Source organism: Diaphorina citri, unplaced genomic scaffold, assembly GCF_000475195.1.
Source record: "Diaphorina citri unplaced genomic scaffold, Diaci psyllid genome assembly version 1.1 scaffold431, whole genome shotgun sequence".
Lineage (NCBI taxonomy): Eukaryota > Metazoa > Arthropoda > Insecta > Hemiptera > Psyllidae > Diaphorina > Diaphorina citri.
Window position 1 is genome coordinate 135,152 of NW_007377866.1, and position 13,588 is coordinate 148,739.

The following is a 13,588-nucleotide window of genomic DNA, read 5'->3' on the forward strand; positions in this document are numbered from 1 at the left end:
AAAAGTAAAGCAACGTCAAATGTCTTACACTGAGTTGCACGTTGTGTTGCACAAAACGATTAATGTTCTGTGCGGTATTCCCATGTAACGTGCGGTATTTCCATGTAACTTGCAGTATTCTTGAGGTTTTCCGTACGTTGGGAAGGTTTCTCCGTACAGTTGGCGTGCATGTGCATCTTCCCCTCAACTAGGAATACATGGTGGGGCGCGCGCAGTGAGAGGAGAGATCTGTGTACGAGTTACGAGCACACTAGTTCAGTGTTTGTGCTTGAGGGTGTGTGATCGGTGTAACCATGCTGAAGTTACTCGGAGGTTTGAAAGAATATCTGAAGTGGCAAGAAATTACCACGGATAGTACGATATTTCGACTGCATAATCTTTTTACTACCGCGCTTTTGTTAACGTGTTCTCTAATTATCACTGCCACTCAGTACGTAGGCAGCCCGATACAATGTATTGTGAACGGTCTCCCTGCTCATCCTATCAATACTTACTGCTGGATTATGTCCACCTTTACCATGCCAGATGCTTTCCAAAGACAGGTCGGAGTGGAAGTGGCCCATCCTGGAGTTGCTAATGACTTTGGTGATGAGGATGCCAAGAAGTACTACTCATACTATCAGTGGGTATGCTTCGTCCTGTTCTTCCAAGGGATTATGTGTTACACACCCAAATGGATTTGGGATAACTTTGAAGGTGGCCTTATGAAAACCCTAGTGATGGGACTCCGTATTGGGATTTGTGCCGAAGAAGAGAAATGTAACAAGAAGAAGGCTATCATTGACTATCTACTCAAACATATCAAGGTAAGAAACAAATTCCATTACGCTTTTTTCCAACCTTTGGTTTGCTAAAGGTAACTTTCTAAATCAGACCCTCATTCACAATTTATTGGATTTTTGATTGAACACCAAATTCTATTACGCTTTTTTCCAACCTTTGGTTTGCTAAAGGTAACTTTCTAAATCAGACCCTCATTCACAATTTATTGGATTTTTGATTGAACAACGACGTACCTATAACGTCCGTTTTAACAAAAATATCAAAAGAACATTATTTTAAGTGAATCTTTGAATCTATTCACTTTCTAGGAGTACAGCTGGATTCCCTTTCTTTTTATTTGCTTTACAATAACTTGGTAGAACAAAACTTGTAACAGCATTAGTAATATCTAAAGCTTTTGTATAAAACTTTCTTTTAGATTTATTATCGAATTCATTTCACCATCCATAAATTTAGAAGAAAGAAACTTTGCAGTTTTAAAATTTGACGAAAACATCACAAAGTTTACAATGAAACTCCTGCAGTTTTAGTCAAGAACTGATCGATTACTTTTCTATGGCATTCTAAGCGTTAGGAAATAAACCATAACTTGACGTCAACTTTGAAGAAATTACATGTGATGACTTCATGTCATCAAGTCACTTACATAATGAATTCGATCTTTAGAACAAAGGTCAATAATTCAATAAATCAAAAAATAATAAAAATCGAAATCCAAATGGATTTTCCCGCGCACCAGATTTTCCCGCCTTGAATTCAAATCCCTGATGACGCAATTTTCAGCGTATGTAACCGAATAGTGACGTCATGGTTACAATTATTTACTGTGCCTAGTTACTGCTGCGATATTTTCTTGGCAATTCTGGAAAATTGAAACCAATGCCATACAAGATCAAAATATTTGCGGTTACCCAGTGTTTTTTTTTTTTTTTTTTTTTTTTTTTTTTTTTTTTCCCCTTTTTTTTTTTTTTTTTTTTTTTTTTTTTTTTTTTTTACTTTCCTTGTCCTATAGGCAGGAAAGCAATGTATTAATTTTTTTAGTTACCTGGGAAATTAAAAATGTGATGTATTAATTTTCATTTTTATTATAGTCACCTGGGAAATTAAAAAAGATTCTAATTTGGATCCTTTACTAACCTCATTGTCTTTTTTCCCTCTCTCGTGACGCCCCTGAACATCATGTGTCAGTAATTTCAAGTATCAATTTTACTACCGCACGAGTTCCACTCAACACGAAATGTTATTAGCACTGGATGCATTGCTCTTAAGCAAACAGGCGCTGATGTTCCTTGTTTCTCATATTGACAAATTGATTGATTCTTCCTTCGATGTTATACAACGTAATACGAAATGTTTGAAGACCGAATCAAGTTTTTACATCCAATCTGTAGTGATCAATAAGTCTGCCTACTTTCTCACATACTGTAACGAGATGAATTGATCTCATTATCTATTTACTTTCATGTGTCTGCCATAAATGTGATAGAAACTTGTCGTGATCTACGCACTTACATATTCTAAGCTAGTGCACAACTTTGCTCATATACCTACCTGTCTAATGGCATTAGACCGTGTTCACTTGACAAGAGTTCTATGCAACTAGCAACCTATCACTCGAATCTCGATCCCTGTAGTACCTGCCAGTATAGATATAAACGAATGTAATGAATTCGACCCAGTTTGTTCATCAAATTCTTCTAAAACATCAGATGAGCTGAGTGACTTATAAAAATTGTTTCCATGGCTGGACGCACTTAGTAGACACTTTAGAAACCCTTCAAAGATGATTCATTTATTAATGTAATTAATTAGTTCACTAGAAACCATCAGTGTATGTGCTTGTTAGAGAAACAGCCTGTTAGTCACCTAATCCCGTTTATCAGGAATGGCGCAAGCTTTAATCATCGCAGTGCCCATGATAAGGTTTTTCTTACACATCAAAAGTGAAATCTGAATGTTAATGTAAGAAAAAATTTAGTGTTTATCACGAATGCTTGTCACAAATATTGTTTCCAAAATAATATACGTACACCTCGCTAAATTATAGGTATGATTTGTCTTGGACTCTCGACACCAGCGGGCCCCCAGATCCGAAGCCAACCCCTACACCATTGAGGTGGGATAAATCTGGATGCAATCGACCATTTAAAATAAACTTTTTGAAAAAGAAGTCCTTTATTCATATGTATTTCAATTAAGAGTGGATTGATTAAAGATTAAGTTCAGCATAAATGTCCATTTGTATCTCTGATCCTCTGAGCACAAAAAGTGACGGTGAATAAGATGTTGGGATAGAAGGATCTGATTACATTCGTACAATACACACATCACATATTAGTCGATTTTACCAAGACAAGCCTGAGAGTTTCGCAATCTTGTCACATTAGAGGACTTGAAAAGATTTTTTTATAAATATCCCCACAACATAGCTCATAATTTCACATGTGCAGACATCATGCCTACTTCACATGTTGTTTTGAACAATTGTGATTATAATAAGAAAGAAGAGATTCTGCGTAGGTCTGAAATTCGTGAATTGTGCTGAATTTTGTTGTTATGGTACTCAACTGTTTTATTTGGAAAGAATAGGTTCCTGAGAGCCTTTTCTATGAAGGTTCTCTTGGTAACATCTACTTTATTTTCGATCATCACCGTCTTATGTAACCTTAACCTTGTAGGATAAACAAATTTTCTAGAATCAGAGAGATTGGAATGATGCCTATGGTTGAATTTTTAGATCTTTTCTGAGTCTAGTGCTAAATTGTAAACGGGAGGATTCATTTTCTCAGCTCACGAAATATTCCAATTCTGATGGTCTAACCTCTAAATCACAAATTTCAATCTAGTTTTCAACCTGTTTACTTATCAGAGAACCCTTAAATTTGGTTTCCAATATAGAGAAGTTGCCGCCCATAAACGTAAGGACATAGAATGGGAATCTGGTACTCAACCGTTATTTGATTTGCAAATATGTTCTTGAAAGCCTTTTCCATGAAGGTTCTCTTGGTGATACTTTAAGGACAAACTTGTCTGACGTCCTCTTTGATCCGGAAATCAAGGGTCCTATATACCGGATTTCAATAATCACCATTTTATGTAACAGTAACCTCATGGGATAAACAAATGTTCTTACATCAGAGAGATTGGAATGTTGCCTATGGTTGAATTTTTAGATCTTTAATTGTAGTCATCTCTGTAACCAATTAACTTCCTGTCTGATTTGGAACCTAACATGTTACACTGATTGACTCACGGAACGTGATTGTTTGTACTTTTAGATATACAAACATACTACTTTTATACATACAAGCATTGTAAACTAAATTCAAAGTTAGAGTTAAAATCTGGAGAGTACTGATTTTCAACTGGCCTTGGTCAGTTTTTAATGATTTAGATTGGTTTGCTGCAGAAGGATTTCTCGTCATTTCCTACAGACTAAAAGGATTAGATGGTTAATGACTAAGCGAAGTGAGCTCAGCTTTTCGAATTTCAAGGCTTTATTTTAGGTGGCAGGGTTCTCTTCCACCCACCACTATTTTTTCTTTTGTGGAAAAGGTTGAGTAATTCTTTCTTGTGTCTCAACTGTCAGACTACCTTTTTCGGAGACCGTATATCTTGGACTGATATTCTGCATTCTATTGTGCTCCAACTGAACCGGTACTTTGCACTTTTGCATCCGTGACCCAGTCACCTGAGAGTTGAAGTACTTAATGGTAAATAAAGAATAAAATACTGGAGTGTGGCGATGGCGTAGCCTATTAGCAATTAATATCGTACAGCTTATGACGCACGACTTTTGTTTTACTATCCACAAAAGCCACAACTTACCTACGTCCTAATAAAGCTTAGTGCCTCGCGCATTTGAAACGCGCCTTTTAAGATTTTTTCTCATTACGTTTATATCTTTTCTAGGACAACCCAGAACGGACTGAAAAATATTTTTAGCTTGAGTCTGATATTTACTGGTGGCCTCGAACCACGTACTCCAGATTGTGAGACCACTTCTCATCTCCTGATTTAGCTCGAAATCTCGTGCAAGATTGATTTAGCTGCCAGATATTTGAAACGAGATAACAGTATATTCTCGGTATTGAACCATCTGGTCCAGTTTTGTTCAAGAACTCGTATGGCGATTTACATTCTTGTCGAGATTTACAACTTTTAACACACCTGGTTGTGGGCATATCCAATTTATTCCGCTTGTGTTAGTAATTGTTATAAATTTCCTAGAATGTCATTATCCACCAGATTTCATCATAATTTTTCGCTGAAAATACATTGGCTTTATTTATCAAAACTTCATCAGTACGTATGGGGTTTCCCCAGTTCATATAAAAAATTGTATCTCAGTACCTACTAGTTAATTAGAAGAGGTAATTCCGTTTGAGACACTAATGAACTGGTCAACATTGAAAACTAAAACAAATTGGAAGAAAGGATACTTTTGTATAGGAAATCTTTCATTTAAACTAGGAGAAATTTGCCTCTGTCACCAGGCCCAATATATTTACAATTAAAAAAAAAAAATAATAAATGATTAGACAGACAATAATAATATTGCAATGCTATTATATTCCTCGCGTTTTTCACATACAATATTATGTTCTTGGCGCCTGTGGTTTAGGCCACGTTTGACTGCAGTCCGTATATGAATAAATCCAACCTTATTCGAGACTACCTGAAGACTGAAGGGACAGTCCTAAAGAAGTCATTGATAACTGCCGCTGATGTCCTTTGAGGGAATTATATCTTGCTCCATTGCTAATGACCCTAATGTTTGATGAATCCCTTCTTTACTTTCTTTATTACTTTTTTGTCAATGCCATTCGTACTCCTCAATAGTGCCCTAACTGACATCACTTGCTTTCTCACAATGTCGAGGAGTTTTGTTGACCATAAATTATTCCAAAACGCCCGTTTTCTACTATTTTTAGCATTCTAATTTATACAAGTGTTGGAATTACTACTCATTGTTACTCAGTTGAATGAGGCTCACCATTTAACTGTCATTCATTATTAGTACCTATTACAATCCATGCAGTGTGTAGCCATTGAAAAAAAACAACAACAACAAAAACCTTAGCTCTGAGCTAGATTATTGGGTTTTAAAAATAAAGTAGAAATAGATGCGGGCTAATCGACCTCGCTTTACCCGAATATTCAAAAAAACACTGTATCCGTTTTCTACTATTTTTAGCATTCTAATTATTCATACAAGTGTTGAAATTACTACTCATTGTTACTCAGTTGAATGAGGCTCACCATTTAACTGCCATTCATTATTAGTACCTATTACAATCCATGCAGTGTGTAGCCATTGAAAAAACAACAACAACAACAACAAAAACCTTAGCTCTGAGCTAGATTATTGGGTTTTAAAAATAAAGTAGAAATAGATGCGGGCTAATCGACCTCGCTTTACCCGAATATTCAAAACACTGTAGACCCAAGAACTAACGAACAACAAGATAAAAATCCAGACTGAGCTACGGACAATTTGTAGCCAAGAAGTTGCCAGGAAGGTTTTAAGAATCCCTTCTTTACTTTCTTTATTACTTTTTTGTCAATGCCATTCGTACTCCTCAATAGTGCCCTAACTGACATCACTTGCTTTCTCACAAAAGAACATTATTTTAAGTGAATCTTTGAATCTATTCACTTTCTAGGAGTACAGCTGGACTCCCTTTCTTTTTATTTGCTTTACAATAACTTGGTAGAACAAAACTTGTAACAGCATTAGTAATATCTAAAGCTTTTGTATAAAACTTCCCAATAACACGAATTCAGCCAAGACATACTTTGAATCCTAATACTTGGCCAAGCCAAAATTAGAATCTATTTTTCCAGTCTTATTAAATTATGTACTTATGTTTTCTTCCATAGACACGCAGGGAACGTACGCCAAAACACAATCAATATCTGATCAATCTAACTTCCTTTGTACATATTTCGCTCACGTCTACTAAGTACTTATTGGCTATCAGCTATCAAACATGAAGTTCGCTAAATCATGATAGTCTATTTGGGGACAATCGAATGTATTTAAATGACTAATATTGTTACTAACATAGTAGATAGTAGCGATTCATCATTGTAGTCATCTCTGTGACCAATTAACTTCCTGTCTGACTTGGAACCTAACATGTTACACTGATTGACTCACGGAACGTGATTGTTTGTACTTTTAGATATACAAACATACTACTTTTATACATACAAGCATTGTAAACTAAATTCAAAGTTAGAGTTAAAATCTGGAGAGTACTGATTTTCAACTGGCCTTGGTCAGTTTTTAATGATTTAGATTGGTTTGCTGCAGAAGGATTTCTCGTCATTTCCTACAGACTAAAAGGATTAGATGGTTAATGACTAAGCGAAGTGAGCTCAGCTTTTCGAATTTCAAGGCTTTATTTTAGGTGGCAGGGTTCTCTTCCACCCACCACTATTTTTTCTTTTGTGGAAAAGGTTGAGTAATTCTTTCTTGTGTCTCAACTGTCAGACTACCTTTTTCGGAGACCGTATATCTTGGACTGACGAAGTGAGCTCAGCCCGTCGATTTTCAAGGCTTTATTTTAGGTGGCAGGGTTCTCACGTATTTTCTTCCACTCAACCACTATTTTTCTTTTGTGGAAAAGGTTGAGTAATTCTTTCTTGTGTCTCAACTGTCAGACTACCTTTTTCGGAGACCGTATATCTTGGACTGATATTCTGCATTCTATTGTGCTCCAACTGAACCGGTACTTTGCACTTTTGCATCCGTGACCCAGTCACCTGAGAGTTGAAGTACTTAATGGTAAATAAAGAATAAAATACTGGAGTGTGGCGATGGCGTAGCCTATTAGCAATTAATATCGTACAGCTTATGACGCACGACTTTTGTTTTACTATCCACAAAAGCCACAATTTACCTACGTCCTAGACTGAGGTTCCGACGTAGAAAATTGTTTACAATAAAGCTTAGTGCCTCGCGCTTTTGAAACACGCCTTTTAAGATTTTTCTCATTACGTTTATATCTTTTCTAGGACAACCCAGAACAGACTGAAAAACATTTTTAGCTTGAGTCTGATATTTACTGGTGGCCACGAACCACCTCGGCTGGGATTGAACCCACGCCCTCCTGTTTACCAGGCGAGCGCCTTGACCACTACTACACCGAGGCAGGTTGGCCATTAAGGTCTGCTAGTCCTTTATATTCTGTAAATAAAAAAAAAGTAAAAAAAGGGTCTGCTAATGTCAGGAGCATAGGCTGTGCGACTGCCAAGAGAGAAAATCGGGACGAAAAGAACTCGTTACCTTTTTATAATGGATTTATAGAGAAAAATATCAATGGATTTATCTAAAAAAAAAGTATAAATTGATCTTTGAAGAGACCTGCCTCGGTGGCGTAGCGGTCTAGGCGTTCGGCTGGTAAACAGGAGGGCTCGGGTTCAATCCCACCTGAGGCATGGAATGTTGTCCTTATTTATTAGATAATTTGACCACATAGCAATAGAGCTCTGAGGGTTAGGTGGTTGAGAATGCCCAGGCATCAAGATCGCATAATTATTAGCTTCAACTCAAGAGTCTATTATTACGTGGATAAGTAGTACCCAAGAACCTGTAATCTCATCGAAGTATAGGCTCCCTGAACTTGGAAAATGTTCGAAACCCAAAAAAACTAGTTACAAAATTCATGAAGCACCAGACCATACACAGGTCTATTAGTCTAGCTTTCATTAATGGATCCAAATCAAGAAAACGAGCCTTGCTTCTTGCACGACCCCCAGATAATTTATTAAAAGCCAAGAGACTAGACGGAAATATTTTCGACTCACACATAGCTCCTAGGTCTTCCCTCTTGGATCCCAAATCAAATATTACAGACAGGCAGTAGGACAAAATTTTAGAAAGAAATGCGAAGAAGAGAAGGTAGCTAGACGGAAATATTTTCGACTCACACATAGCTTCTAGGTCTTCCCTCTTGGATCCCAAATCAAATATTACAGACAGGCAGTAGGACAAAATTTTAGAAAGAAATGCGAAGAAGAGAAGGTAATGGAGAGAAAAGGAGATTTTTAGTGGATGTGCCCAATGTACCAAATAATGTGATGCGGGCTAAGCGAGGTTTAATATAAATAGAACTAGGAGAAGTGAAGAACTGTAGAAACTCGTAAGGTTGGGTAGGTAATTACAATCTATTTATGTTTAAGACTAACCACCTGATTTACAAATACGTAAGTGTTGGAACATAAAACTCGCTTTTCCTTGTTCAAATGAAGGCAGATAAGTGAGGTCTTGAGCCTATTAGATATCGTTAGAACAGTAAATACATTAATAGGTTCCCTAGTAGATAAATAAAGGAATGAAGAGGCTAACGCATAACCCATAGATCACGGTTTGGTGTACTGGTTAGTCACTGGTATCTGGATTTTTTTAACGATTAAAAATTGATAGTTGTGGTATTTTTAGAGGTTCATAAAATGGATCCGAGAGTGATTTCGGTTCTTAGAGCACACAGAGGTCGTGTTTGTAAAGCAAAGTGAGCGTTCTGCAACGCCAAGAGTATTATTCAATAAAATTTACCTTTTTTCCCATCTTTATATTTTTTTTCTTTTTACATGGCGTTTGTTTTGTACACAAAATGTTTTATTGCAGGATTTTTAATTTGCCTTCTCAGTTTTGAGTGCCCTCTCTTTCGAGATTTATAGGGTACCTAAAAAGTTCACTGTCACGCTTTTATTTTCGGCTTCCAAACTTTCTTAGTGTGAGTATGTATAAAATCATATTCTATGGGTGAGAGATCTTTCCTGTTGAAGATGATTGTCAACTAAAGGAATTTTAAAGATTTTTCCACGATTCAATTTTTCAATCTTCATTCTTTCAGAAACATCATGGCTACATTTCAAAATAAGTTCTGCATGCTGCCATTTTAAAATGTCAAGTCAATAAGTTTTCGTTTTCAAAGTACCTACCTACTTTAGATTTTTTCCCTGATATGTAGTAGCTTCATGGATATTTGCCATCAAAACTTTTCTGTCTCCCTGTATAGTTGAGATGTTTCAGAAATGTCAGATCTAAATGTTAGTCTTCTTGGTACTCCGAACAGATTTCAAGTCTGAGAGCTCCAAGCTCTTGGTTGTGGAATAGTTGTAGGTTATAATTAAACTATTATTAAAATATGGTTACTGTTCTTGGCACCAGTGTCGGCGTCGTTAAAATATTTTAGATTTTAGGCCAAAATTCGGTGGTTCAGTTTTTAAACGAATCCCATGAAAAAATTCCCCTAAAAGCTCCTCAACCTTTTCTCGTCTGGAAATTTCGGAGGGGGAAAAATCATTTCAATTCAGTAATTTTAATTCCCTCTATTGTTAGAGGAAAGAGATTTTTCCGTCTCATTCAAGCAGTATAAACGGTAGATTAGTTTTTCAATGTCCATTTTTGCTTCTTCTCCTAAATCAATTCGAAATTCGTTCCTCGTTCTAACCAAACTTCTGACGTTTGGCCGCTGAGTCCATCGGATTCCACTTTGTATCGGTCTTTAGCACTTTCATTATCTGAAACGAAAAAAGTGGTACCTACTTTTATTGTAAATATCTGCCTACATAGGTAAATATTTCCGAACTTGGTGTGAAAATTTTCAATGGAATTTAGAATATATACGTAACATACCTATATCCAGCTCCTTAGTTGGCCTGAAATTGGATCCTCTTTGGTAGGTAGCTTTGGTAGGTATCGTATGGTCAGCATGTTTTGCTGATGTATTGACTCTGGCCTTTCATGTATGTCAGGGACGTGTTATAGGTGGCGGTGATAGGTAGGTATGTATTGAGGAAGTACGCGACAGTATCATGTAGATGTAGATAATACCGAATCACCGGAACTTGCCGATTTCTTTCTAGTTTTAGAACATAAATTTATCAAAAGTGTATAGGTACCTTGTACTTACCACCTTTTGGGGACATGTGGTTACAATTAGGTCCTTTATTTCCACTTTATTTATCATTTTATCGAAGGTGCAAATGTACCACAGCTGTTCCTGAACCACCTGAGACTATTTTATCACAAAATATGCCACTGAGAAATAATCGTGTGTATTTGTTTGTACATTGCTTGAATGAATGCCTAGTAGTTCCTTTATGCAAATAATGTCTTTATATGCAACCAGGTGTTTAAAACTGAAATATGAGTCAAAGTACTTCCTCTGAAGTTCACACTTAAAATTTCTACACTAGTCTGTGCAAAAACCTTTCTCTGGGCGAAAGAATACACTTCCGAAAAGGTGAACACTCTTTACTCGTACAATGCAGGAAGGATTGGATTTATACTTCTGCACATCAATGGGATTGAAAAAATAAGAAACACTGTAGACCCAAGAACTAACGAACAACAAGATAAAAATCCAGACTGAGCTACGGACAATTTGTAGCCAAGAAGTTGCCAGGAGCTCACTGAAATATTTTTTTAAAAGATGTAGAGTTATGAAGTTCGTATTGCGTATTGAACTACCAGGTTTTTTTGAAAAATATTATTAACCTATTAGAAACTAAGGACCAACACTAGTGTACTGAATCAAACGAAATTGGTTTGATTTGTTCTTGATTTTTTCCAGAGAAACATCAAACGAAGAGAAAAAACCTGGTAAAATCCACTGTTTTTCTGTCTTCTTCAAATTATGTATTTAACCTCGAGTTAATAAATAATACTAGGTATAGTTACGTAACATTAAGTTCCAAGTACATACCTATTTAATGGACAGGTATGTGAATTAGTTATGAAAGGTTCTATTAGAATCAGAACTGTATTTAGATCAAAGTAGTCTTAATGAGACAAGCTAGATGTAATTGATTCAAACTTCAAAGCTTACCTACCATGTAGGTATCTTTCTATCACATTTGACTCACACATTGGTTCTAAATCAACTCGAGATATTTAAAATTCATTCATTGTTTTGAAATTAATTCAAGATATCAGAAAGACGTGTGATTATATTATTTACACAAAAAGCACGTACAATCCTTGTTTAGGCAAATGTAAAGGGACTTTGTAGTCGTTAATCTACAGTTATTTTCTCCTTTATAGGACTTAAATTGCTTCTTTGTACTCGTAATAGAGACCTTTTATGCCCAACTTACTAGCAATCTAACTAACCCTAGAAAATGTTCCTAAAGTCATTAATATCTAAACTGTCGGCAAAGTTGTCAATAAAAAAAAAACCATGTAATCAAGAAAGTGAGGTTTTCGTTGAAAATGGGTCTGAAATACATTCGCGGAACGTCATTCAAAGCCTGTGAAATTTTGACCTTACGTATCAACCCAACTTTCTCGTTGTTTATTGGGAATTCACAAAAACCTTTAATCCAAGAGTAAGCAATGATCAACTCTCTCACAGCATATGGGGCGTTAAAAATGTCCTTTAGGTTATTTTAACAGCAGGTACTTTTTATTGTCTCTCGCTTTTCAAGTGCTTTTAATTACCTTTTTTAGTATGAAGTGTTCTTTATGAGTAGAACCTTCCAATAAAAACCATTGATTTTGTGACCTTGTGTTGCATTTATTACAACAATAACCTAGGTATTGGTTCTTGTCCATGATCACGTACTTTGTCGTATTTGTTTGATAGGTGCTTGTTTGAAATATGTAAAAAAGACTCTTCAAGTTTCTTTCTAGGTAAAAATCCGTTTGAAAGCATTGAAGTGTAGATATCAAATATGATCAAAATCATGAAAGGTATTCCTATACTTAAATGCACCAGTATTTGTAATCCTATTTGTATTCATTTAAGTACCTAACCTATCAATGGATTATTGTTAACCCCCTACTTTATTTCGTGCCTTGATCATAATTCGGTCCGTCCACCCGCCTGCGCCTGCCGAAAAAGTGTAAAATCACGAACTTTGAGCAAATTGAGCTCGTGTTACAAGCGAATAATATCTTCCAGTCAAGTTTCCATATCAATTTGCTTCCAAATTTATCTCCATCTTACAAAAACTCATTATTCTTGAGCTTGATTAGGTATTTTCTGTCCGACTCTCTCTACTCTCTGCAATATGCATTTCTCTTCGTGTCTTGATCACGTCCTCACGTTTATGCAAAAATATTCCTTAGTTTTTTTTATTTATTAGGTGTTCACGTGTTGTTTTTTTTTTACTTTTTTCTTCTATTGCACATCCTGGCGGTTCACACAGATTATAAATCCGAGAAGTAAATTAATTCTAATGAGTTTCAGTGTAATTTTTCTTTACTTGTAATCATCAACGCACTTAGAGAAACCTTATCGAGATGTAAACTTGCAAATTCAAGAATAGGTATTTCATCTTCCAACACCAAGATTCCAGGATTTCAAGGAAACAAAAAAGGTTGATTGCTTTCTAAAAAATCTGGTGTGAACATCACACGACTTTCTATTACATTAAACTTCTCAACTGTAAGTCGGACAGTTCTAAAAGTTTCACCATAAAAAATAAGTAATATTTTTAGTGGATGTGCCATTTGCTTATACCGCGACATTTATGAATGAAGGTTCTACAATTCAATATAACGGTTCTACAATATCTACGTGATAGTTTCTTGCATATTTTGTTTTGAAAAATAAGTAATATTTTTAGTGTGGATGTGCCATTTGCTGATACCGCGACATTTATGAATGAAGGTTCTACAATTCAATATAACGGTTCTACAATATCTACGTGATAGTTTCTTGCATATTTTGTTTTTTTACTATCATGTTGCATCATTGTTTCGTCAGATTTCATTTTTATTGTTGCTATACCTAGTTGCATTATTCTTTTCATGATGGTATGCCCTATGTCTGAAGAAAAAATATGC

The 13,588-nt window shown here is 35.8% G+C and overlaps 1 protein-coding gene across 1 annotated transcript in view; it reads left to right on the forward strand.

The window, feature by feature from the left end:
• The first annotated feature begins 234 nt into the window (after positions 1 to 234).
• The window catches only part of LOC103508751 (innexin inx1), a 28,291-nt gene continuing 14,937 nt past the window's right edge, over positions 235 to 13,588 (forward strand). Inside the window, exon 1 of the mRNA XM_017443898.2 lies at positions 235 to 806. Coding sequence (XP_017299387.1) covers positions 294 to 806 — 513 coding nt within the window. The 5' untranslated portion in view covers positions 235 to 293. The remainder of the gene's footprint in view (positions 807 to 13,588) is intronic.